At 36.6% G+C, this 27,525-nt stretch overlaps 1 protein-coding gene across 1 annotated transcript; it reads right to left on the bottom strand.

Moving 5' to 3' along the window:
* Positions 1 to 347: 347 nt before the first annotated feature.
* LOC101738460 (dynein axonemal heavy chain 5) lies at positions 348 to 26,780 on the bottom strand. Its single transcript, XM_004932784.4, has 25 exons — positions 26,584 to 26,780; positions 25,985 to 26,460; positions 25,385 to 25,596; positions 23,008 to 23,232; positions 20,977 to 21,149; positions 18,989 to 19,144; positions 14,545 to 14,755; positions 13,569 to 13,763; positions 12,630 to 12,926; positions 12,419 to 12,537; positions 11,980 to 12,341; positions 10,918 to 11,904; positions 10,346 to 10,838; positions 9,801 to 10,172; positions 9,458 to 9,728; positions 8,479 to 9,273; positions 8,160 to 8,408; positions 6,494 to 8,062; positions 6,135 to 6,303; positions 5,867 to 6,019; positions 4,825 to 5,800; positions 4,589 to 4,745; positions 3,517 to 3,669; positions 1,594 to 1,726; positions 348 to 653 (listed from the first exon to the last, which is right to left on the bottom strand). The coding sequence occupies exons 1-25, from the start codon at positions 26,763 to 26,765 to the stop codon at positions 400 to 402; spliced, it is 9,339 nt and encodes a 3,112-aa protein (XP_004932841.1). The 5' UTR covers positions 26,766 to 26,780; the 3' UTR covers positions 348 to 399.
* Positions 26,781 to 27,525: the final 745 nt, after the last annotated feature.

The following is a 27,525-nucleotide window of genomic DNA, read 5'->3' as shown; positions in this document are numbered from 1 at the left end:
TGCCTTTCTCTGCGCCCCTGACAACTTGTCTGCAAAATTTCATGGTCGGTTGAGTAGTAGTCAGACGTGATACCGTAACAAAAAAAAGCAATAGAAAAAATCAACTCACTATCGGAATACTATCGACTAGGTTTATTTTAATTGCCTTTGTAGGGAGACGAGTATTCGGCCCATCTGATAGTGAATGGTTACCGTCGCCCATGGACGTCGGCAATGCCAGGGCAGGGCCAAGCTGCTTACTGTTTAATACTCTCCACAAGCCTCGTCTTTAAGTTATTTTCTATACTTGTACTTTTGTTAATAGACTGTAAAATAAACAGTATTGATCTATTTTAAAACAAAAAATATTTCCATGTAAGCAAACATTTTATTGAGGATTGTTTTGTGACATTCGTGAATTTATTTGATATCACACAGCAACGCTACTCCTCTGAGGGTCCAGTGTCGCGGATTACTATCGGTTTCAAAATCTATGGACCCGACATATTTGGCGTCAGTTCTCTGCGGTTTTCTGTATATAGGACATTCGTAGAGTCTAGGATCTTTTCCAGCCGTCGTGTTGATCGCGAATATATAGATTACTGGCATCTGTTCGTATAGAACTTTGGGTTTAGACTCGATCAGTTTCCCAGATTTTCGGTCCAGCGAGGCGCCTGCAATTATACACATAGTTAAATACATATCCAGTGGTAAAGTCTGTTCATATGTTTCTTAGCGCTGCTCTACGATATTATCTACCTTCAACAGTTCCTTTAATTTATAGAAACGTCTTTTTCGTCTGTCCCAAAAAATGAAACAACCACAAGCGAATATGTTTGCAATGCTTATTTGAATATGTATGGCAAAAATCGTACTAGTTTCTTAAGTCTTACGTCGCCACCTTTTCAATTGGCCTCGAACTTGAATATTGCAATAGTGAACTTGATCTTATCGATCAGACAAGTTCAGGACTATTCTCGTCAAATTGCTATTTTAAGAAATAATATTGCGCGAGGAGGTTATCGCTGGTTATGAGAACTGTGGCACGATAGAAATTGAGTCAGTTGCGACTGTTAACCTTATTAACGGGTCTGCCGAACCACAACTATAAAGCTAGGTTGTGATATATATTGTTCTATACTTGTATTTTTATTGCTTTAATTAGCAATTAATCTATACTTCTATACTAATATATAAATCTACAGTGGTTTTTACGGATGTTTTTTTTTTTATTGCCCTTATAGGCAGACGATCATACGGCTCATCTGATGGTGAGTGGTTACCGTTGCCCATGGACTTCAGCAATGCCAGGGACAGAGCCAAGCCGCTGCCTACCGCAACCGTTATAACCACTGAACCATGCATCCCATGACTTGAAACTTGGTATCTATGTAGAAAATATATGTAGTTAATGGATAGTCTAATATTTATATGAGTGTTGGACTCTCTAATAATAATGACAATAAATAATAATGTTAATTTTAAGCGGGCGAGTACGGCTAGTTTATTATATAGGTAGTTTGATTTTGATACTTCTCCGAATAATTACGTTTTCATTTTATAGTAGGTATGTACTTGTATGTTGTTATATTACAATAAAGTTTCAACATTTACCTTCTAGAAACAGACCGTAGACGTAGACGCCTTCTGCTGGCCCTTCATGCACATCTTCTTTATTTAATTTGGTTATGTGGTTCTGAAGCACGACAGAGTCTAAAGCCCAACCTTTGTGGCTTCGTGTTACTTCCTGGGAAAGCGTATTTGAGATCATTCACTTATGGCAATATACCTACTTCTATTATCAGCCAACATACATCTATTGGTGGATTTAGTATACCACCAAGGCTCGCTATATCGACCGATCTTGCGCTGTCCGCATTTAGCGAGTTCCAGAGACCTTCCACAACTCGTAGGTGCACCTTACGGGAGGCTTACCCACGTTATGACAGTACGCTACTCTAATAATTCTTATAATAAGACGTTATCTAGATATTAATACGTGAAGCAAAAGCTTTGTACCCCTTTTACGAAAAATGCGCGAACGCAGGAGTATGAAAGGAGACGGAAAATCGTGGGCCAAAAATGTAATAACTTGGAATGTAGTCTAAAAAATTTTTCATATTTTTTTATATAAGAATATAAAAAATCACCTCAATCCTCTTTCTGGGACCGGAGAAAAATGAGAAAGTTAGTTTTTGTCGGTATAACGGTGTGATCGATTTAATTAATCGATTACAGGATTATAAAAAGAAAAACATTGCACTAGGTAATTAATGCAAAGTAATTAAATGAGCAATTTATACTTGTTGTATACAAGTGCGGTATACGCCGGATTTAATTGCGATTATATACATAAATGAAGAAAAAGTCTATTATTACTTAACAAAGTAATATGATTATCGATTTCAAATCGATTAAAATCGATTGTATTTTTGATGACAGCTTTGACAGTAAGCTGACATGACGTTTGTTCATAGATTATATAATTATTTTTTGGCGCTTGTTGGTTTTTTCTGCTCTACTCGTTTTGTATCTTCGACGCATTTTGAGTGTGTATCTATCGGGCTGTTTTTATATTTTCAACGATCATTGCTTTATTATTACGGATTCCAACTCTGCCAGCCTTGTACGACAATTGCTTCTACACTGGACACCGAAGATCGCTCACACGTTTGACTTGAAATTGTTGCATTGGATACTGTTGAAATTATGGATCGCTGTGTGAATTGTGGGATAGCAATTCCATATTCCATACCTGATATATATCATTGATATTCATTCATAATATGACATTTAAAAGATTATCCAATGGATATAATAAACATTTACTTATGCTTAAATAAGTTATTATTCAGCTCTTTTAAAGAGATTGTAACATAACCTAACTTGTACTAAATATTTATTAACTCGGCTCTCAGATTGAGAAAACTTTTATAATTTTCAGCAAGGTACTGATAAATCTGAATCTATTAATTCATATTAGTTTCATCACGTTACATTCGGGCCCAAAAATGTATGTAATCGTTTCAGTCTCCTTTCACGCGCTTAAAGAGATAATATAGAGGAGTGCAGATGTTTATATTTCTTTTATTATGACAAAAAAATACAGTAAATCAATAAAAAAAAAATAACACACTACCATATATTTGACACACACACGCTTATATCCTCTTTTGTTTATCGTTAAAGTCTGTGGTCAAATAGATTATAGTTACCTATAGCCTTGTAGTAGTAGCCTTGGCGAAATCTGTGATCATAAAAGTATAGTCCTTGACAAGAGAACCTTAACAATGTTCAAACTTATTATTTAAATCAATAATTATAGTCGAATTTCGACTACTTGGCGGCCACTAGTTCTAATAATAAGAGGTATAAGTTTAAAAATTAAAATATTATTTACTAGTATAAAAGGTGGGTAGTGTAAATATGCTGAGAGAATTATTGAAAGATTTGAAAATAATTTTCTGTTTGAAATTAGGCTAGACGTAGACTAGATTTACTTTTTGAGGAAAAGTATTATTATTAAATGACAATTACCTGTCTCATAGCGGTGAGGAAGCCTTGAGGGTTAAAGAAGCCGGTCATCCAGAAAGCGTTTGGTCGTCCATTCTTCAGCCAAATGCGGTATTGTTGTTCCCGTTCCAACAGCTCCGTATACCAGAAACCAAGAGTAGCAGATTCCCATGAAACCTTAACAAAGGAGTCGCTTGGAAGACAAAGAGTAGTTAGTCGCTCTAATAAAATAGCCTAATCGAAATACACGTGATATAGAGCGACAGTGGTAGCGTAGTCTATATTTATAAAAGTTGATATCAATACCCTACTACCGATGCTTAAAATAACACTGACTAGGTATTAGTTAAATAGGGAAATAGATGAACTGAATATAGCAACGAAATAATCGGGGGTTAATCGTCGTGGCCTAAAGGATAAGACGTTCGGTGCATTCGTATGTAGCGATGCAACGATGTTCCAATCCCGCAGGCGGTACAAATTTTTCTAATGAAATACGTACTTAACAAAAGTTCACGATTAACTTCCACTGTGCAGGAATGGCATCGTGTAATAAAATCAAACCCGTAAAAATTATAATTTGCGTAACTACTGGTGGTACCTCTTGTGAATCCGCGCGGGTGGGTACCACCACCCCGCCTATTTCTGCCGTGAAGCAGTAATGCGTTTCGGTTTGAAGGGTAGGGCAGCTGTTGTAACTATACTTGAACTTATATTCTTATCGAACTTATATCTCAAGGTGGGTGGCGCATTTGCGTTGTAAATGTCTATGGGCTCCAGTAACCACTTAACACCAGGATGGCTGTGAGCTCGTCCATACAGCTAAGCATGGAGTAATTAAATATTTACGAAGGCGTACTTTCTGATCAAAAACCAAATTATCTGTATTTGTTCAAGTCCTCAAACAGTTTCAATATATAAATATGAATTTGTTTAGTAGCTATCGACGAGCTTCACTATTATCAGTAAAATATTTTGGAAATAATTTTCTTGAAAACGAAACAACAGCATAAATGTAATTAATCCTGAATTCAATCTAAATCTTTAAGTATTCATGATTATGGTCGAATTTCTCTGAAGCGTTTGTGTTTCTAACCTTTAACCAATTTTGAGGGATCCTCGCATCGTACATCGCGTCAAGGGACTCACGTAACCCTTGACTCATGATTATGGTGCCGTCTATGGCTAGCTTCAAGTCACAGAGTGTCGAGTGAACAGTCTTGATGACGCGTTGAATTCTATCGATCTCCTGTCTAAAACATCATGCGCGTTTAATTGTGTTGTAAACGAACTGATAATGTGTATAAGTATTAAAAACTTTTTTAAACTCACCTCAAAAAAATATTCATCGGAAGAAACGCGCCCATTTTTTGTAATGATTCGCGCACTTCGAATGACACATACTGTTTTGGTAATTTCTCAAGCATGTCTTCAGCCAAACGGTACACAATACTTTCCCTGGTTTCACCACCCTGACTGCCTCCTTCTTTTGGTTGGACGTTCAATATTGTATCGAGAATATCTTTAGCGCTATTGATTTGATAAGTAATATCAGCGTTGCCGTGTAAGCCGAATACTTCCGGAGTGTCCGTCAATGGTAATTGATTTATATAATCGACGTATCCGTGTAAGTTCCTTGTTTGCGGGACTTTGTAGCCTTTGTAGAATTCAAAACCTGGTCGTAGTAGAACATCGCAAAACCATACGTTTGTGAAGGTCGTAAGTAAACGTTTATCAAAATCGTCTGTCACTCTCCCGCCGTACTGCACCTCACCGAGCATGTAACATATCGTGGGCCATGATATCCCTTTCTTAGGGTCGATTTCATCTAAATGGTTCTGAATAAATTGAACGCTTGCAGCGTAGTCTGCTTGGTTGAATTCGTAAGGAATGTTCCACCCTAAGGGTCCAAATTTTCTTCTTTCCTGTACTATCGTGTGCAAAAATGCTACAGCATATAAAAGCGGTGGCCACTGCGATAAGGAGGAGTAGTCTAAAGTGTCTTGAGTTATATTCTGGTATGTTCTTTTCATACTGGCTCTTATCCCTTGAGGCGGTTCATTTGTGAATTTAATGGCCATCTGTAGCAGACCAATTGGAAATTCTGTATGTACTTCTGTTGTTAGCCATAATCTGAATGATTCTTGAATGTGTTCGGTTTCAATCAGAGCATCCATGGCCTCGACGCAGAAAGGCAATGATAAGTGAATGTTTTGTAGCAGAACCCATCCTCCTTCGTTCATAGAATCCGAGATCATTTTTCTAGCAACAATTTCTTGACCTTGACCCATCGATACTGCTTTTAAAACTGAAACGAAAAAAGACATAATAAAAATCCCTGATTAATTAATGAGATTTTATTGTTACTACTTACTTATTTCTTTCGATTTTGCTAGTGAAGCAATTTGAGTGGAGGGGTCAGAGCCGATTGAAAGAATACAAATCAAAGGCGTCCTCGGTTCTGATTCTTCCCATGTTGTCTCCAAGTTTAAAATCCGTCCTTCTCCATATTCCGGACCCAAAGAATCTAAACAATATCAATATAAATAACGATTTAGTTTACATTAACATTCCAAATTCTAAAAAAATGAATTAATTTGTATTTTGTATCTGTTGTCATGACGATAAGACTGTTTACAGACCCACAATGTATTTTCGAGCTTGCGATAAAGTTCGATCTGGACTCCAGGATCTAATGAGCAGGAGTTTTCGGAAAACATCAAGGCTGTCGTTGTATCCACTAGGAATTATTTCTTCCTCTGGCTTGGCTTTTTCGTACCACACTCTCCATTCTTTCTCATTTGTCGAAATCTGTAAGCGGTTCAATTTTAAATGTCGTCGACGTTGTATCAATTTAATAGAAACTTCATGAACTTTATGTTTGAGGGTGAGCAATGCTTTCATAATGTGATATCTCTGGGTAGCGATATAGTCTGCGCATAGAAATCGAGTCAAGTTGAACAATAAATTGAGAAAAATAAGCAATATCATTGTAAGTTACCTTGGAGAGAACGTCCGAAAATGTCTTCAGTTTACTAATTTCAACCAAATTCAGCCACGTTATATCCAATATCCACCTGAATGGCTTAGGAGTAACAGCGTTCAAATCTAAAGACGCTCCGCCTTTGATGAATGCCATAAATTCGTCGTGCGATATCAATTCACGCTGGTAATCAATCTTCATTGCCAACATTAATGTGAACAAAGCCTTGTGCCGCTCATATAAACTACGTAATGTGAATGCCCAAACCTCATGAGTCAAATATTTCAATATAATATTGATACGTTCCTCTGTAACATTACTCTTTGTAGATTTGGTGATAGAATTGTCGAATATAGTAAGAAATTGTTTCAGTGAATTTTGGTACATTAAATTGACATTGCTCATTTCTACAATTAAGAAGTAAAGAATGGATCCACGGGCGGCCACTGCTCTAAATTCTTCTCTGGCTTTAATTATTTTCTTTTCTGTTACTTCAGCGACTTTCAACTTTTCGTTTACTTCTTCGGCTGTTGTTTTGGTTATCTGTAATACTTGAATCAAAGCTTCATCATCGACTAGGGAGCCTTCAGAAGAAGTTAAACGACAAAGCAAATTGCTTTCTAGCTCTTTCATACTTCTTTGGTTCTTCATAACAGATTCGAATAGAGCCACCCTTTCTTCTTCAAGATCAGATTTTTCCATGAGAATAACTCTTCCTAGTAGTTGGTCTTCCAAGCCTTGCATTGTAACTGTGAAGTCGATGATTGAAGTTTTAGCACTTATTTCAGGTGAGTATGCTGGATTAGGTAATTTTGTTGTAATGTACAGCATGAATCCAGGCATCACATCACATTCTTTGTCACCTACAATGACTTTTTCTATCGAACCGGACTTTATAAAGTTTTTTTCCAAAACATTATCAATGACTGGGTCTAATTCCACACCAACGTCTTCTATGAGCAGAGGTCTGCCGAGTGATAGGCTATCTTCCAAATGAGTCCTGAAATATTTATGATTCAACGATGTGATTTGTAATTCATTTGAGCCTTCTTTGTTTTTAATCCAATTTTTGCCTTGACTTTGAGGATCTACTAGTAAAGGATAAGAACTAGATTTAGTGACAATCAAAGCGTTTTGTACCGATAAATCATCGTTAGGAAGTCCTTGTAGCGTCCATTCTGATATGGTTGCATTTTCCACTAACATATTTGTAATGTTCAAATCATGCGTGACGGGTATTTGTTTGCTTTTCAGTATTCCCATCCATGTGTTAAGAAGACTATTCCTGAATTCCTGGTTATATGGTCCACAGTAAGATAAGAATCCCGTTGCAAGAACTACATCTCCGACTAATCTTCCCAATTGCTCTTTGAAATCTTTGCTCTGCTGTGTCCATCTAATTTTCTCACCGCCGAGACCATTTATAAGTGCCGTAGCAGCCGTCATTTTTCTTAAACAAACGTTAGCAGCATCTGTCAGTTGTTGCTTCTCCGATACGGCCGATTCATATTGTTCTTTCACCTTCCTTAGGGACATCTCCCGTTCTTCTAATTGTCTTTCTGCTGATGCTAAATCATCCATAGCTACCTATAATGATATACATTAAGCAATTTTTTTTGTTGTATTCTTAAATAAGATACAAAATAAAATTAACCTAGGATTTATTTTTAATTTAACAACATACCTTCAATCTTGCTTCTTGAAGCATGAGGTTTGCTTTTAATGGTAATACTTCTTTATTAACACTATGAAAGAAAGCCATGGCTTTAGTCCAAGAAAGTAAGCCAGCAACATCACCGCAAACTCGTTTCGCTGTATCCATATTGTAATCTTCCATCTCGAAATATGGTACAAGATGTTCAACCATCTCATTATTTATAATATCCTTGGGATAGTTTTGAAGTTGTAACAAAAATGTCGTACTCGCCATCATCTGTTTAATTACAAGAAAAAAACATTTAATCACAAATCTTACATTGCGTACATTGTTATCTCAAACGTACCTTTAAAGATTCAGCCCAGGATGGTTTCGGACAAGGTGCTGCAGTGTCAGATATAACTGGATGCAATCGCCTTTGAAATAAAATTAAAACGCAGTCCATGATACGCATGATCAAATGTGGCGGTCGACCAAGTTTCCTGACTGTAGCTATGTGAGCTGGCTTAATGGTGTTCAATGCAGCTTCAGCTTCTTCTAGAGCTGGTTTTGCTGCCTCTAATTTTAATTCGGCTTTTTCTTTTTCTTCAGCGATATATGCCACTAAAGCTTCAGCCTTTTCTTTAACAATCTGTACTTGATTTTTAACGATTTCCGCTTGCATAGCTCTTTCTGTTACTTCGGTCAAAACACGATCTGCTTTTTCAGACGCCAAAGCCAAATCTTGCTCCATCACGGCTAAATCTTTTTTCAAAACTTCCACAGAAATCGATGCTTCCCTTAATTTTTCTAAACCTGTATCCATTCGTAAGGCACCGTCACCTAATTCTTTCTGTTTCATTTGATAGATCGTTTTGTATCCACCGATGAAGCTCAAGTACGATTTTGGAGTGACGTGAGATGATCTGCGGAATCTTTGGAAGTATTCTACGGACACATTTGAGACGACATCTTGAATAGTACCCAAGACTGTAACGAGTTCCTTTTTGACTTCTTTGGTGCATTCTATTTCGAATTCAGCAAGAAAATGGTCAGCTACAGAAACAAGGGCATCTTTCGGCCAAGGTTGAAACCAGTCAATCGTGCATCCAGATATTAATGCAGGAAAACGCAGAGCGCGATACCTGAAGGCTTCGCTCACCTAAAGATAATAGAGTAAACAAAACTTACCTAAGGAATTATATACTTCAAACGCTGGTAAACTTATTTTTCTATACTAAACAAATAAATAATCATGGAGATGAAACTTTAGAACGTGATTTTTTTATAATCACTTCACATATTAAAGTTAGTTTCTTATATTATCAATTCAAAAGTTAACTTACTGGCGAAAAGCATAGTACAACATGAAGATTCTGACAGGTTCTATTCAGGAAGTACTCCATAACGAGTTCGTTGGTGAGTGATCGTTTCTGATTTTCTCTCTTCATTATAGGAGTAAGTTCAGATATAATTTCTTGTTGCTCATCTTTGGTAAATAAATTAGAAATAACACCAGATGAAAGAATATTATTTAAATATTCCAGAAAACCTTCTTCTTTGATATCTAAGTCTGTGAAGATAAATGTTGTTCCTTTGCCTTGAACACCACATGATCTGAAATATTATGAATTTTAGACAACATTTTCTCATTGAATTTTGAAATCATAATTTTTTTCGCAAATTTACCTGTAGAGTAGTTTCAAATCTTCCAAAAAGTTGCCAACATTATAGGATCTGGTTAAAGCAATTTGAAAGGATCTGTATCCAGCAATGAATGTTGATAACTTAGTCAAAGATTGTTTACCAGATCCTCCCACTCCAACGAGCATAACGTTTCCTCTGGGATGCCTTATAACTCTAGATATTTTGACTAGATGAAACATAGCGTCTGGAAAAAATACCAAGTCCATACCAGACCCTCGCACCATTTCATTAAATTGCGACAAGAACATTTCAAGTCGTTCTCTTAGTTCATTGTAATCAAAAACAGGTTCGTAAACCTTCGGAAGTTCCATATCTGCATCTTCACCTTCTTCCCCGGTTGGCTCTGGAGCATCTCTACAAGAAAATATTCCTTTGATGACTGAATTTTTAAATATCAAATAAAGATTGCATATATTTATAATTTATAGTATAAACAAATTACATGAAAGCTAAGTAAGTTGTAAAGTAATTAATGGAAACTTTTATATAATGATTCAGCCGGTAAATAAATTGTTTTAAAGAATCACCTCATAAAATCAACAAAAACGGGTTCTCGTTCCATCATTTTTCGGTATTCCATACCCAGAATCTCTTCAGCAACTCCGTACAAGGCCTTATTGAACCAATCTTTGTCTGACTGATGCGTAAATCTGTCCGAGAAAACTCGGGAGCATTCGTGTTTCCACAGTAACATGAGACATTTTTCAGATTCGATAACTGTCGGCAACGTACCCACCATACCTTGCCACACTCTCGATAAGTCTCTCAAAGAAAATACATAGTGAAATTTCGCTGGCGTAGGTAATAAATTTTGTCTTGTCCGCATCCAAAGTTCTCTTGTTAGTGGAATAATTTTCTTAATCAAAGACCGAACTTCCATCGCAAAACCACGCTTGGCGTTGTAGTGACCTTCACCAATCACCTTGAAAATCTTATCTATTGACTCGTTATTTGGCAAAGGGCAGTTAAATATGGCAAATTGTCGTTTTAACCTCGATGGTATATCGTTTCTACCGCCACCTGCAGTTTAATCACATAAAATAATTAACAAAAAACAAAGATTAGATAACATTAAAAATATTATTAAAATGTCACAGACCCGGTTGTCCCATAGCTCCTAAGAATTGAATATCTACTATAGTAGTAAAATCGCCTGGTTTCTCCAAACTATAGAATCCTCCCATGCTCATAGTTTGTCTAACTATTTCATTGGTAATTTGATCGCCCCATTCATTAATTTGCGGTAAATTTATGTCATCAATAAATACCAACATTTTTTTTCCACCCGGGGGACCGAATGTCATTCCACTACGTTTTTCTACATAGCTTTCAATTGTTTTTTGGAATTGGTACGGACTCGTAGCTGAAGAGAAATTGAAGGACCGACCCATAAACTGTTCCGGGTTCGCGTTTTTCATATACGCTTTCATCATAACCGTTTTTGCAGATCCTTGTTCGCCCAATAATAGAACTGCTTTTCCCTGTTTGGCTATACAGTGAATGAGATAATTAATTCGAACGTTATCAACTATAGGAACGAGAATCGTTGAATAATCTGGTGTTGCAGTATCCGGGTATTGGTAATTCATCACTAAATCATCCCAAAGTTCCCATTTTCCAGGTTGTTTGACGTAAAAATCGAAAACCACAAAAGGTTTATTGTTCGGATGTTTTGGAAGTTCGAGTATTTCACGGAAGTTACTTTTCAAGTATCCGTCAAATTTGATTCTGTCGTTCGTTTCGAAAAGGGATCCAAAACCCCAAATTAAAACGAAAACATAAATTTTATGTAAATGTTCAGGCGTGAACAAAACAATTTCTTCGGCCTTTTCTTTTTCTTCATCGTCCTCCATGTCTCCGTTTACAGATTTGCTAGCCGAAGGTTCCTCTGTTTCAACAATTTGTGGCGGCACTAGACCTTCGAGAAGATTAAGCATTTGTAAAATAATATTGCTCTGCAATACTCGCATACTGAAATTTAGATTCTGAGTGCACCAAGTATACACTATAGGGAAAGTTTGTTCGAAAAGAGAACAGAAAACTTCTGCTTCTCTAGTCGAACGTGTCATCAACCAGGCGCGGAAAACTGTGAACGAAACATATCCATGTGGTTACTTACGAAGCCACGTAATAAAAAAACCCATCAGAAATACTATTATACCTGGATCCCAATCCAGTCCGGATGAGCTCATGTACACCATTCCATTTCTAGATACAGTGGCTGGTGAAGCGTTGTCTATGTTTTCAGGTTCAAATAATACTTTCGAAGTAGGGGACATTGTGAGACGATCTCCGTTGGCCAATGTCAAAGTTTTATTATCATCTAGCACAGAGTTCAAATTTTCTATCCAAATGCTGTCCACAGGGCCATCCAATACCAACCAGATATTCTCTCCAGTTTTAATTTTGAGGGTTTTCCTCCATAGGGCGGAAAATATTCCATCGGTCCAATCATTGGTTGCAACGTCGAGGCGACCAAACATTTGCGCTGCCGTAATTGCTTTTGGGTTCATCCGCATCTCTCTACAAATAGGTTTCTTATAACTCAATGTGTAATTTTAGGTTTGTTGATTGTAAGAAATTAATTTAAAGTTACAAACCTGTGTGGATTTTCGATTTCTGATAGTGCGCTCATGAGAGTGTGGATACACGTAGTTTTCCCGGCTCCGGGTGGACCCAATGTCATTATTCCATGACGTACACGCTGTGTCTCGTATAACTAAGAATTAAAATTTTTTGTATTTTAAATGAAAGCGTACGAGTATTCGAATTTTTTTCGACATTTTTTTTTTACCGACCGACTATAATTACCTGTATTATTTTCAAAATCCATGGTGGATGGTTTATCAAACCAGACAAATCCACCTGTTTCTTTATTGCTTCTTCTAATTCTATATAAGTAGTCTTCTCTAACATCTGATTCGGGAAAAGGTCGGCCACTAAAGATATGAACAGGGGCTCATCTTCATCTATCAACTTGGACAGATTCATGTCTCTGAGCACTCTCATGACAATTGTACTTTCATTATCCTTCGAGTTTACTCGTTTGACTGCGCCTAAAGTACGTAGAACCGATAGGATGTTCCGGAGGCCGAAATCGTAATGGACCTACGCAAGAAGAGATGCAGTAAAATGTTTGGTAAATAAGATCGCAAACTTAGCGATATTTTGAAGAGATTGGAATTTTTTCGTTGTTAATTTTGAAGTCGTCGTGGCCTAAACGAGAAGACGTCAAGTGCATTCGTATCGAGCGATGCAACGGTGTTCAAATCACGCAGGCGGGTACCAATATTTCCAATGAAATACGTGCTTAACAAATGTTCACGATTGACTTCCACGGTGAAGGAATAACATCGTGTAATAAAAATCAAACCCGCAAAATTGTAGTTTGCGTAATCACTGGTGGTAGGACCTCTTGGGAGTCCACACGGGTAGGTACCACCACCTCGCCTATTTCCGCCGTGAAGCAGTAATGCGTTTCGGTTTGAAGGGCGGGGCAGCCGTTGTAACTATACTTGAGACCTTAGAACTTTATATGTCAAGGTGGGTGGCACATTTACGTTGTAGATGTCTATGGGCTCCAGTAATCACTTTAACACCAGGTGGGCTGTGAGCTCGTCCATCCATTTAAGCAATAAAAAAATTTATATAGAATTTAATTTTACTAAATATAAAACAACAACAACAAAAAATGTAATAAAAAATATAGTAATTACAATTCAATTGATTTACAGTAAAACAAAATCTTACTTGTTTTGTTAATTGTTCCTCACACAATTTGTATAGCGTGTAAAACTTTCTGGCCAGAGTAATATTCTCTAAGAAGCCACAAGAGGCTAATTTTACTCTAATGATAATTTGTCTGTCGGGGACCATCATGGCTACAGTGCGAAATTGGATCTTGAGGTTTTCTGGGAGCTCTTTGCGACCGGCGTACCCTGGGTTCTGTTTGTTTTCGAAATGTACTTTTGTGAAATTAATGAAAAATTAAATTAAATTTAAATTACTGCACATGGATTTTATTCGTCTGTTTTATAGTGTCACAATCAAGAAAGCAACTTTTACAACAACTTAAGACAGTTTATTGTTATTAAAACCTAGTTACAGCTGACGTAAATTTTATTAGCTCATATGGATATTTGAGTTTGTGTTACATCAAGTGTTGAAGACATGAGCTATTTTATAAGTCTCAGCTGCTTTTGGAATAACGCCTGGCATATCCTTCAAATTCGTGCTTAAAGGCAATTAGCATAGCATTAAGGAAGGAAACCACTCTTCATAGGAATTTAGATCACAATTACACTAACATGAATATATAATAATAATAGTTTAGTTTATAATAACGATTCAAACGATTTTTTCACCAAATTAGGTATTCTATCTATATATAGGTATATAAAAATGAATTGCTGTTTGTTAGTCTCGCTAAAACTCGAGAATGGTTGGACTGATTTGGCTAATTTTGGTCTTGAGTTATTTGTGGAAGTCCAGAGAAGGTTTAAAAGGTAGATTAATATGAAAATGCTCGGAAATAAATAAAAATAACAATTTTGTTTTTCCTTTGATGTGTCCCCCGTCGAACGGATTCCTTTTGTTTTCAAGTCTTTTATTCTTTAATATACTTATAATAAAGTCTTTTATTTATCGATTGAGGCACTACGAAATCTGCCGGGTCAACTAGTTAGGTATAAAATCAACCAACTCCAATCCGACTATTACAACTAACCATAGTTATGAATATCCCGAATTCGGGACACATGTCTGACGTGTCGCCATCAGTAAATATGAAGGATTTCTTTTTTTCCTTTTTAGCTGCGAGCACCACGGCTACCTGTTGTGCGGCCACTGATAGTACCGGCAATTCGATGCGATTGAATTCATCAAAACATCCCCAGGAACCGGATTGCGCCAAACCTTTATATATCCGACCGAGGCCTCTGAAATGGAGCAAATTGGAAAATGCCTGTAGGATATGCAGCTTTAGGAACACACGACAGAAGCAATCGAAGAGTGTTCGGCTATGAAAAATAATTTTATTATAAACAGAAAATGTATTAGATATCGTATATGATCGAAATTCATTTTATTATTTCAAATTATAATTAATTAATTGGAACCAAAATACAATACATTAGTATAAGGTATAAAAATATTCGGACATTGATAGGATATCATGATAAAGCTCTGTAGGCACATATTTGGCTTTGTTATAATAATTTAATATCATGTCGTGTGACACAAGCTATAATAATTTTTCCCAGGCGATCGTGCTTTTAATTTTTTACATATTATAAAATATTTGGATAATTGATCTTTTTTTAATTGCTCTTACGGGCAGACGAGCATATGGCCCACCTGATGGTGAGTGATTACCGTCACCCAAGGACGTCAGCAATGCCAGGGGCAGATCTAAGTGGCTGGCTAATAATCTAGAAACGATTAGTAGGTTAGTGGTTCAGGACTGAAGAAAAAGGGAATAAAATTTCACATAAATACGAAAGCGAGTTTTGCAGAAATGTTAACCCCGACTATTGTACTTTTAAACTCGAGTAACAACGGTACAACATCAATTGACAATAAACACTTAATGCTATTAAAACGAAATTAAGTTAGTTAGTTTAAATTGTTAATTATTATACTTAGTCTGGCCACAAATACTGTTACAATTAAAAATAAACAAAATATTACATTTGAATTTGGAATCTGTTATTTTTATATGATTGCTTATTGAGTTTTCTCATTTTGGTGCCAATACATTGTACAATATTTTGCGATATTAAAATGGAGTGGGGTGATAAAGAGAACGGAATCGCTGTGATTGCATTACACAAAGTAGGTATGGAGCCAACTAACATTTTTAAAACTCTCCACACGCTTGGTATTAGTAAAATGTTTGTGTACCGGGCTATTAATAGGTGCAATGGGACCTCCTCTGTTTGTGACAGAAAAAGATCTGGCCGTCCACGTAGTGTTCGTACGAAAAAGGCGGTCAAAGCAGTAAGGGAAATAATTCGAAGAAATCCTGTCCGAAAGCAAAAGATTTTATCTCGGGAGACGAATATAGCACCTAGAACCATGTCGCGTATTTTAAAAGATTAGAAGATAGACTTGCAGCCTATAAGAGACGTACTGGTCATTTCTTAACAGATAATTTAAAAGAGAATAGGGTGGTAAAATCGAAACAACCACTGAAGCGGATGAGAATTTATTTACAATCGAGCAACATTTTAACAAAAAAATGACCGTATTTATGCTCAAAGCTCTAAGGAAGCTTCCCAATTAGTCGACAGAGTGCAACGTGGGCACTATCCGACTTCAGTGATGGTTTGGTGGGGCTATGAAGGAGTGACTGAGCCATACTTTTCTGAAAAAGGTATCAAAACATCGGCACAAGTGTATCAAGATACCATTCTTGAGAAGGTAGTGAAGCCCCTTAACAACACCATGTTCAATAATCAAGAATGGTCCTTCCAGCAAGACTCAGCGCCAGGTCATAAAGCTCGGTCTACGCAGCCTTGGTTGGAAACGAACGTTTCGGGCTTCATCAGAGCTGAAGACTGGTCGTCGTGTAGTCCCGATCTTAATCCACTGGATTATGATTTATGGTCAGTTTTAGAGAGTACGGCTTGCTCTAAACGCCATGATAATTTGGAGTCCCTAAAACAATCCGTACGATTGGCAGTGAAAAATTTTCCCATGGAAAGAGTGCGTGATTCTATTGATAACTGACGTCAACGTTTAAAGGACTGTATTGCAGCCAATGGAGACCACTTCGAATAAGCTTTTTATACTTTAAATTGTTTTATATTTATGTATTAAACTAACACACTGTAAAAGTAATAAATGTTATTTGTAATAGATTTTTTTTTTCCTGTCTCAGTATTTATGGCCAGACTAAGTATATTATTATGTGTTTCAAGTTTCAAAAGATAGCAGTATTGAAATGAATATCAAACAAAAAAAAAATACGGTTCACTGAAGATAATGTTTCTGGTCACAAAATTAGTTACAAATTAAATACAGATTTCTCGTGAAATATCCGTTTAGTGAGGACAGAAATGGAAGGTAATTATTATTTCATAAATATCGCTCAACAAACGCGTGAAGGTTCTTTGAAGGTCGTGCAGATCAATTCTCGTAATTGCTTTTATCTATATAATGTTTTATTTTATTTACATCAAAATAAAGTTTAGCTTAGTAAAACTATAGCACAAATTGAGTTGATCTATAAAGAGAAACAACATTTAAAGCTATTGCTTCTCCACTATTTTTATATTTCAATATTCCAAAATGCTTTTATATTTCTACTGTTCCTTCTTCTAATGTTTCAATATTCGAAATTATATTTGTGTCATCTTTATAATATACGTTAACCTCTTTTAAGATAAATCGTATAGAGGTTACATCTATTTGTTTTTTTAAACTTAAACGTTCCATGTTCAACTGTCCGAAGACTTTTCTGCTTTGTAATGGACATTGGAAATTTATGTGGGACGAGATTTTAATACTAAGTATGTTTAATAGAGATATTTAGTTCAGCTAACCCGGACTCCGTGTTAAAGGGAAAGAATTTTATTCTCACTCTTGAATATTTTTTCGGTGCCAATAAAATCTTTTTATTAACTTGCACACCTTTATTCTGCCAAGTAAATTTATACGACATGCTATTATAAAACGTAACTAATATTATATCGACGCTTGAAAGGCAAACGTGACTAAGCGACAATGCGTGAACTTTACAGTAGACTAATTTAAAGTTGAAATACCTGTAAACAAAATTTATTTTAACGAATCTACCTGTAGTAGAGTCTAGCTAGTAGCTGTAGGATTGAAATGGTTTTAATAGACCTAGACATATATTTTTTTGCGCATCGAATATGGTTATTGCCTATCATTTATGTACAAAGCATTTATTGTCGCTTAGTCATATTTGCCTTTCAAGCGTCGATATTATAAATGGCAAAGTTTGTATGATTGTTACTCAATGAAAAAAATATCAACTTGTACTGGTGGTAGGACCTTGTGTAAGTCCGCACGGGTAGGTACCACTACCCCGCCTATTTCTGCCGTGAAGCAGCAATGCCTTTCGGTTTGATAGGTGGGGTAGCCGTTGTAACTATAATGAGACCTTAGAACTTATATCTCGAGATGGGTGGCGCATTTACGTTGCAGATGTCTATGGGCTCCAGTAACCACTTAACACAGGTGGGCTGTGAGCTCGTCCATACATCTAAGCAAAAAGAAACAATCAAATAAAAAAAAAACTCAAGGGCTGTGAATGAAATTTCATACACAAAGATAATTTTTGCAAACAGCACATCTTTTTAACCAGTGCAAATGACGTGTCCAGGTCTACACCGGGTATATCTGGTACAGTTAGTACACCAACGTGCTTGTTAGATCATATGTATTGCAAGTGTATCTACAGATTTACTGATAGTTTATGGACTAGAAAGTGACCAATCAACTCTTTATCCAGGGAAAACGCAAAGCGTGGCTTCTTTTTTTTTTTTATTGCCCTTGTATGCAGACGAGCATACGGCCCACCTGATGGTGAGTGGTTACATTGCCCATGGACTTCAGCAATGCCAGGATATAAATAATAATAATAACAAATCGATTTAAATTTAAATTTAAATTTTTAATAATTTTAAATAGACTCTTTCTATGCGGTTGAAACCACAGGGCATTTCTAGTTAAATTCAAAAATATGTTGTTTTTTTAATAAATAATGCAAAAGACAATGTCCCTTTAACAAAGCGTTAGCATTGAAAAAACAATAATGCGAATGAATGCGTTTATATCTGAATGTGGATAGAGGTTATTCCAATTTCCGTGGATGACTCAGCTACTTCGTGGCGTAGAAGTGTTCAGGCAAACACTTAACATTCGGTGGTTTGTAATCGTAACTGTTCACCATGCTAGTTAAATATTTGTAAGATAAATATTAATTTTATTAAATACGGACCTACAGTATTTATATACTTTTTTATTGATCTCAATTTCACTAAAGGGTTTGTGTACCTGAATATATAATATTGAATGATTACGGCCGCTCTGACAAGAGTCATACGACAAAGGAGAAATACCTTTGGAATAGATGAAATAAATGAAATAAAAGAGTAACTCATTGAAACATGAAACATTCATACGTTGATAACTAATGGTACCTGTAATCCATTTGATCCGAACAGTTGAAGACGACGACGTATTTGGCCAGAGTTTTCCCCATGTCTTTGACCGTTTCCGTTTTGCCGGTCCCCGCAGGGCCGCATGGAGCCCCGCCCATGCTCATGGCGAGGGCTTGGGCTAATGTAATGTAACATCTGTGGAATTTCGTGATTTTAATAAAAACAAAATCAAAGAGATGCTTTTATGAGTACAAATCCTTCGATACAAAATAAAAATAATGGATTTTACGTTAAGCTTTTACATTTATTTCTTATTTTCTTTTAACGGATCAGCTTGGATTATAATTTAGAGAAATATGAAAGTCGAGGAAGACAAAAGCCGGTTGGTTTTCTTTGCGACAGCAATTTTCTTAACTTTAAATTATTATTTTTTAGCTTAAACGGAACATTATATATCATAAAGTGGCTCGTCTAAACTTTTCTTATGGCGTCGTCGAAAGCATAACCGATGAGGCACGGCGCCCTCTCATACAATATCATCTGAGACTTTGAAAGAGCTTAACCGACCAAGTTATTTTACAAAACAATGGAGATACCGTGTATGAGCACACATGAAAAGGCACTTATTAAATATAGCGGCGCGTTCTGGCTCCGCTCGGGTCGTTAACAAAAATTTCAACGATATTTGACGTTGTTTTATTTTATAAATAAAAGAATACTTATTGCGACATAATTATAATAGTTAGACATATGCTGTCGCGACACTTTTTGTAAATAGTAACGTGTTCTACAAAGTCGTAGTACATGATTTTATTCTATCATTAATAGTTTTCGCAGGGCACGTGAGTACAGAATATTTTAGGTAATTTTTTTACACCTTGGGTTACATTATTGGAGTTTTAGTAAATATCCCTAATTTTTTTCAAAAAATGGCACTCGGGAATACTGTAGCTTCCAAGCAGTGAAAGAATTTTTCAAATCGGTTCAGTAGTTTCGGAGCCTATTTAATACAAACAAACAAACAAATCTTTCCACTTTATAATATTAGTATAGATAGTCATTGTAGGGACTAGTGTTGATTTTTGACTGGCAGAGTTCCTCAGAACTTCAACCTGAGGTGTACGCCTTAATCATATTGCATGATGTTTATATCAACTTTCAAATCGGAACGCTTGACTGCTATATATAGGTAAAACCTACTCGCGTGAGCTCACATTACTACTAATAGCAAAAGCTTGATTTAACAAACAAGAGTTCTATGCAATTTTCTTACATTATTTATGTCCGATTTTGTTCACAAAGTTAAGTTATTAATTATGATTTGTGAGCTGGATAAAATTAATGATTTGTCGCACGTGTCGAGATCAGTATTGATTTATTATTATTATTGTGTGTTGTACAAATTAATTGGCAGGAAGCTGTTATTGGACAATATATATTTGTTCATAAAGCCGTTTTGTGTTTGAATGGGAAGATATTATATTATATTGTTATAAGTTGATCACTACGCTTCAGTGGAGAAGTAAGAATGAACTGATAAACAAAAGGTGTTCATTAGCAAACGAAAGCGCCCTTAGGTTGAAATCGAAGGCGTATTTTTTGTAAATTACAAAAAAAAACAATTTTTTTTTCTATGGTTAATGTTGCTTTTATTTTTATTTTACATCAAACGCTACGAAGATCTAACAATGTTTTAGACTCGGTCAACTGCGTAAACCTGTGAGACTAATGAAATAATAGTTACTTCAGTTTAAGTTTTCATATAATTCGTATTTCGTCAAAGCGGACCACGGCCGTATTTCTCTAGAATATATAAAATTATGTATACAGGGTGTCCCACAAGGGTACAATTATTTATACATGTCTATAAGTAAACCCGAGAATTTATCATAATGCTCCAATGCTTACTAAATATTATTTGATAGTATTTTATGAAATCGGAACTCATAATTTTTGGAAGCGTTCGTGTCTAAATATTTATACTCACGACTACGTTATTACGGATTAACTTTTGATGTTAATCTCACCTGTCAGTTAAGGGAGTAATAACAAGCCTCTCGGTACATCCCAGATATTCGTTCTGGTAAGTGAACGTGACGTCTGTCACCGATATCCAGGTCTTGTCCGTGTCCTCTTTGAAGTAGAACCGGCATTGCTTCAGCCATTCGAAGTCGTTTGCAGAACGAACATTAAGACGGCACTGTTAATGATGATTCATGATCAAAATACAGTACATACACGGAAAAAAGTCCCTTTTCAAACGTAGATCATTGAACGTGTGGTGGTACTGGTGGTAGGACCTCTTGGGAGTCCGCACGGGTAGGTACCACCACTCCGCCTATTTCCGCCGTGAAGCAGTAATGCGTTTCGGTTCGAAGGGTGGGGTAGCCGTTGTAACTATACTGAGATCTTAGAACTTATATCTCGAAGTGGGTGGCGCATTTACGTTGTAGATGTCTATGGGCTCCAGTAACCACTTAACACCAGGTGGGCTGTGAGCTCGATACCCATCTAAGCACTAAAAAAAAAAACGTGTGATGTTGTTTGCCTAATGATTTTCACAATCGAAACTTTTTACTTATTATTTATTACTCGTATATTTAGAGAAGCTGCTGGTAACAGGCAAGGTACGCGAAAGAGGCCCAGAGGAAGAAGTCCAATGCGCTGGTGGGACCAAATACGCTCCACACAGCCGATAATAGGCAGAAGTGGCGTAGGAGAATCCAGAAGAAAGCTGTTAGAAGAGGCCACGACCCTCAGCAATGAGAATTATCGATGCAAGGAGGAGGATATAATCGCAAACGTCAATTGCGGCCCTTACAAATTTTCGATAGTTTTTTTTTTTTTATTGCCCTTGTAGGCAGACGAGCATACGGCCCACCTTATAGTGAGTGGTTACCGTCGCCCATGGACTTCAGCAATGCCAGGGGCAGAGCCAAGCCGCTGCCTACCGCAAAGTTAATTTAAAGAACGCTTTATACGCTCCAACATGATAAATAATTTAAGATCCAATTTGAATTTTGTGTATTACTAAACAGTTATCATTTATGAACAACGAAAATATTTTATGAAGCCATTTCAAATAATTTCTTAGGAAATATTACGAGTCTATTTAAAAAAAAAAAGGTTATACAACTTTCGAAAAAAAAAAAAAAATTAACAGCGTATTTTCTTTTCCCACCCAATGAACAATACAAATTCTGTTTTCAGATTCTTTTGTCTATTGTCCTTGCTATTATTATAGGTCACACAGGCCATTGTAACGTTAATAAACATTTTCCTGATTTTACTACTGTAATTTGAGATCCAAAGCTTTCTCAGCATTACTTATGATTTGTATGAAATTGTGTTTAAATTTTAATCTTTTACATTTTATTTTATCGATATTACACATAATAATATTCGGAAATTGTGTTTTTGTAATCAACAAGATTAGAGGGGTTATATGTTAAACATTTTTAGACATCTGAAAACACTTAAATATTAATAGGTAACCTAGATCAATAGTGGGTGACCACACTACACATTTAATTAAAACGACTGTTACGGCTACGACCACGAAAACTGTAAAGTTGTGTTCACACGGCATTGTCCTGCACGTTCGGAATGAATATCACATAAATTCGGTAAATGTATTTTATGTATTATTTATAGGTACAGGTAGGATATTTAACTATTTCACTTAATCTTCTTTTTCTCCAGCTTATCCCACAATTTTTCTATTCCATTCTCTTCTATCAGCCGTCATCTTAACACTCACACCTCTCTCTCTTTCATATCGTCATTCACAAACTCCATCCATGTCTTCTTCGGTCGACCTCTTTCCCCACTACTTTGCGCTACCATTCATACATCTCCTAGTCACATGCATCTCCTCTCTCCCATCACATGTTCATACCACGCTAACCGTCCGCTCTTTAATTTGTCAATGATTCAATAATGTAAATTTGACAGTCATATGCTAACATAATAATATATTAACAGTAGAACAGTCTGAGATTCGCGTGTATTCATAAAGGTGGCATACAACAGTCAGTCTTCAGACCACGCTAACTTACCAGCATATCAAAGATATCTCGCTGATGCACGTGAATGGTGATCAATGTTTCAAATTTGATCCTTTCGATCTTGAGCAGATCTCTCGTCGTCTGATCTATGAGGGTGTTAAGAAGTTCCAGGAATTTGTTATTGGTATCAGACATGATCTTCTTGTCTTGACGGGCCTGCATGAGGGCGGCCTCCGCGTCTCTTGTCCATATTATTTGGATCCCTAAAAGCCCGATCTGTGGATTGACGTATTCGACAAGTTTTAAAAGAAAAACTAAGGTATTATTGACCCTAAGGTATTTTGGTATTATCTAGCTAAATTATGAAAGAGTTTCATAATGACGTAAAGTTCTATTCATTCTAATAACAGCTCATAGAAGTTGTCTTTGCTATGGCATGGCTAACGATCACACTAGTCCGCGCGTAGCTGGAATAACCTCTTAAGATAAAAACGAAAGGTAGGGGGAAAAAAATAGGTATAAACTATAAGGTAACTCTTAAGATACAAACGAAAGGTAGGTAGAGGAAAGGTAGGGGAATAACATTTGTATCTGTTAATGTAAAACTATTATATTGTTATCGAACCAGAAATTATTTAATATTTTTTATCGAGAATCTAGTGATTTGTTTAGACTTTTCGATAGGCATTTGAGCGGCAGTGTTATTAATAGAATAGCTATTTTAAAACAATAATGAATATAACCATATTACGAGCTCTATTTTGCAAAACGCATTTGTTTTCAATTTTAATATGATTTTGGAGAAACTGACACAAGGGAAGATCTTCCACCGAGCGCGTGAACTTGTTCGGGAGACCGATGGTCCAATTGTTCGACACATGTATATTTGCAAACCTTACTTGAAATTGTCGTTAGTGAGATTCAGGCACCCGTCAAATATCTTGTGTTCTATGATAGCTAACGCCAAATAACATTACTTGTTTATGTTAATAGTATGTCTCTATTTTAATTAGTACAACATAAAAATGAAATAGTGTCAATTCTCGTATCAGCATTCGATTAGTCATTATTGGCTGGATAAAGCGCGAGTAGCATGTAAATAATTTAAAAAAAACGGTTTCTTGTCGGTTTGTTTGCTGTACGTAACAACTTATAACATTTCGTTGGGGTGCGATACGAACTAGATCGATATTCTCATTCTGTCTCTTTCTACATTATATTCCATCCATAATTCAGAATTCCCGGGTTGACCCTTTAGGCTTCCCTTCGGTGATGTCATCTTAGATCTAAGCCACAGTAAAATAAGGTTCAATTCAAATTTACTAATAATGTAAGGGTATGACAAAATACATTCCTAAAATAGCGGCCTTGAAAATTTGTAAAATGTTGTATCTTTTGGATTAATGAATTTTTGTTTGTTTATGTTGAAACTTAACTTTATTGTTTGTTAATTTTTTAATTTATATTTAATTAATGTGTTCTATTCTATAAGCCCACAGACTTTCACTGCTGGACATAGGCTTCCCACAATTCATAATATGTATAGGCATTCCCCCAAGCCTCGCCACAAAAATCGGTCCTGCGCTGCTTGCATTTAGCGGATTCCCGAGAACTTCAATAGGTCGTCGGTGCATTGTGCGGGAGGCTAGCCATTGTGTATTTTTTTTGTTGCCCTTGTAGGCAGATTTACGGCCCGCCTGATAGTGAATGGTTACCGTCGCCCATGGACGTCAGCAATGCCAGGGGCAGAGCCAAGCCGCTGACTACTATAAATCTTATATATAAAATTCTCGTGTCACAATGTTAGCTACCATATTCCTCTGAAACGGCTTGAACGATTTTTATGAAATTTTATATGCATGTTCAGTGGGTCTGAGAATCGGTTACTATCTATGATACCCATAAGTGATAAGGTTTGTCCACCCCTAACATTTATTTTTTTATTTTTTGGACAATTTTTTCCTTTGTTATTGGCATTATTTGGTAATGAGGTTTTGTTATTTTTATATTCCCTCATCGTTCACAGCGCTACATGCCTCTTCCACTCATTTACCACATCCTTACACACTTATAATAGGTTAGTTTTTTTTTTCTACACTAGAAATTCCCTGGAAGTCTTATATATGGTAAAACAACGTTTGCCGGGTCAGCTAGTAATACATATAATATAATAAATAATCCTCTATCATTGAAGTAATCGTGGGGGAGGGTGATGGGAGAGATGTGCTCCGCACTAAACGCTTTAATTTCCCCCCTTTGCCTTTTCATGAGCTCTGTCTCATGCGAGGTTTGGACGTTGGTTGTTGAGCGACAGGAGGTTTTAGTTAGTTGACTTTGACATGCCCCGCCCTCCATCCCCAGTCAACGGCGGAAGCCCGGCGATTACCTCCTGACCAAAAAAAAATCATTGAAGTAATCGTAAGCGTACTTGGGCAGGCATTTTGTCTAAAAATAATAGTAGGTTGAAAGCCGGGTCATTGATGAGCGATACGGCATTGCGAATGATCGAGTGTAGGCTACTCTGAGCGGATTGAAGTAGCGAGGTCAGCCACGTCTCCACCGAGCCTTCAGCCCTCACGGGACGCTCCAACTTTATCTCTTCACCCTCCGATGATATTATAGCTATCATTTTGTTGTACTCTGAAAGAAATAAAACTTTAAATTTTGATTGGAAACTTTTTAGGATTTGTTATGATAAGATACGATTATGATGATATACTGGCGGTAGGACCTCTTGTGAGTCCGCACGGGTAGGTATCACCACCCTACCTATTTCTGCCGTGAAGCAGTAATGCGTTTCGGTTTGAAGGTTGAGGCAGCCGTTGTAACTATACTGAGACTTTAGAACTTGTATCTCAAGGTGTGTGGCGCGTCTACGTTATAGATGTCTATGGGATCCAGTAACCACTTAACACCAGGTGGGCTGTGGGAACTTCGTTCATGCATCGAAGCAATAAATAAAAAGAGTAAAGCAGACAGAAAAAAACATTTTGAGCTAAAAAAGTAATTATCAATCTGAAATGATTACCGATATCGTGAAATTTTACATATCGAATGTTATCAAATATTGACAACAGATGATTCTGTATAGTGTGAGAGTCTGACGCTTGTCCTAATATTTCGAGTAAAGCAGGATCTGATACGAAGAAAAACCTCGGAAACATAGTACGTTTCCTTTCCAAGTACCCGCTGAGACTCTTTTGACACAACTCGAGCTGCTCTTGTAGATGTGGCAGCAATTGCCGAAGCAGGTCATCGCCAACACAGCACGAGACCACACCGGGAGTTTCGTGAGCTCGCTGCATAATTTTCTGCCACGATTTATCTATTTTCGAAAATCGCTTAGCTTCCTTAGGCAATTGCTTTGCAATGTCACCCCCCACGAACACTGCTTCCAAGTAAACCCACATGTTCTGCACGAGAAGCCACCGCTCTAAGATTTCGTTCGTGCTTTGCAAATCGTAAAGCCATTGTTGGATTTGCTTCCTGAACGGAGCATTGTATCTGTCGAAATAGAACATCATTTAATACGACGAAATCAAAATCAACCAATACTTTTAATACAATGAGTTTTGACAGTTTAAAATGGTAATAACAGAACTTTTTTTTTCAAACAAGAACCCAAACCTGTTTGATAGCAAAGAGCCAAGGATCATGAGGCTATCTTCGAGCTGACCGATAGTTTCGGCAGTAGTGTCGCCTCGTAGAAGAAGTTCGCCGCGGTTGTTAAACGTTTGAAACGTAAGTTCGTGAACAGACCATTCGTTTGTCACTTGACGTAGCTTTGCCTCTATGTCCTTCTCCTTCATGGCTGAAATACAAATGTCCTGCGGGAAAGAGATAGCGATTACATTGCGAGGAAAACTAAGAGGGCGCGTGGGTGTATGTAGGGAGCTGTAGTAGCACGGTGTTCGTGTAAAACGTTAATCGAGGAGTGAACGGTGACTAGAACTGACTTACGTAAGTACCTCCTTCACGGGTTGTATTGTGAACAGTGTCAGCTCTGCGAATGTTTCTAACAAAGTATGTTCAAAGTTACCAATGACCCTGAGTGTGATGTGTCATAAAAATATCACTCACTAAACTAAATGTTATATGGAATTTAAGTGTCACTGTGCGATAAATCTCTCTGCTAAAATATGAGACTTAAGCACTTGATTACGATGAAAAACTTTTTTGATCGTTTTTATTCGTGATTAACGATGGACATGAATTGCAAAATTATGCCCTTTCTTGCGTAACAAAATTTTAGAGTTCACAAACTACATAGAATAACAATCATGTGATTTTTAATCACGGAATAATGAGTAATTTTTTTACAATTCGTAATCTAGATTACGTTACCTTTTTTGAAAATTATCACCACAAGAAGAAATAACAAAATGAAATAGCATAAAAAAACGTTTTTTTTTTCTATTTCGATATTATGACAATTTAATCTGTGAGTTTCTAATTATGGAACAGGATTATGGAATTTCGTTTCTGAAACAATCTCGAATCACACAGATAATGACTACCATATCAAACTTTTTAGAATACTATTACGGGTCTGACGATGGATTTTATAGA

The sequence above is a fragment of the Bombyx mori genome, chromosome 1, assembly GCF_030269925.1.
Source record: "Bombyx mori chromosome 1, ASM3026992v2".
NCBI lineage: Eukaryota > Metazoa > Arthropoda > Insecta > Lepidoptera > Bombycidae > Bombyx > Bombyx mori.
Note: the sequence above shows the minus strand (reverse complement) of the source record. Positions and strands in the feature narration are given on the sequence as shown.

Bases quoted from the DNA above. Each gene is read 5' to 3' on its own strand.
- LOC101738460 (XM_004932784.4), bottom strand. From the start codon at position 26,765: ATGAAGGAGAAGGACATAGAGGCAAAGCTACGTCAAGTGACAAACGAA. The intron at 10,173-10,345 runs GTGATTCTTTAA...ATTTTCTTGTAG, and splicing joins GTTTTTGTTGATTTTATGAG to AGATGCTCCAGAGCCAACCG. The intron at 654-1,593 runs GTAAATGTTGAA...GTATAATTGCAG, and splicing joins CTACGGTCTGTTTCTAGAAG to GCGCCTCGCTGGACCGAAAA.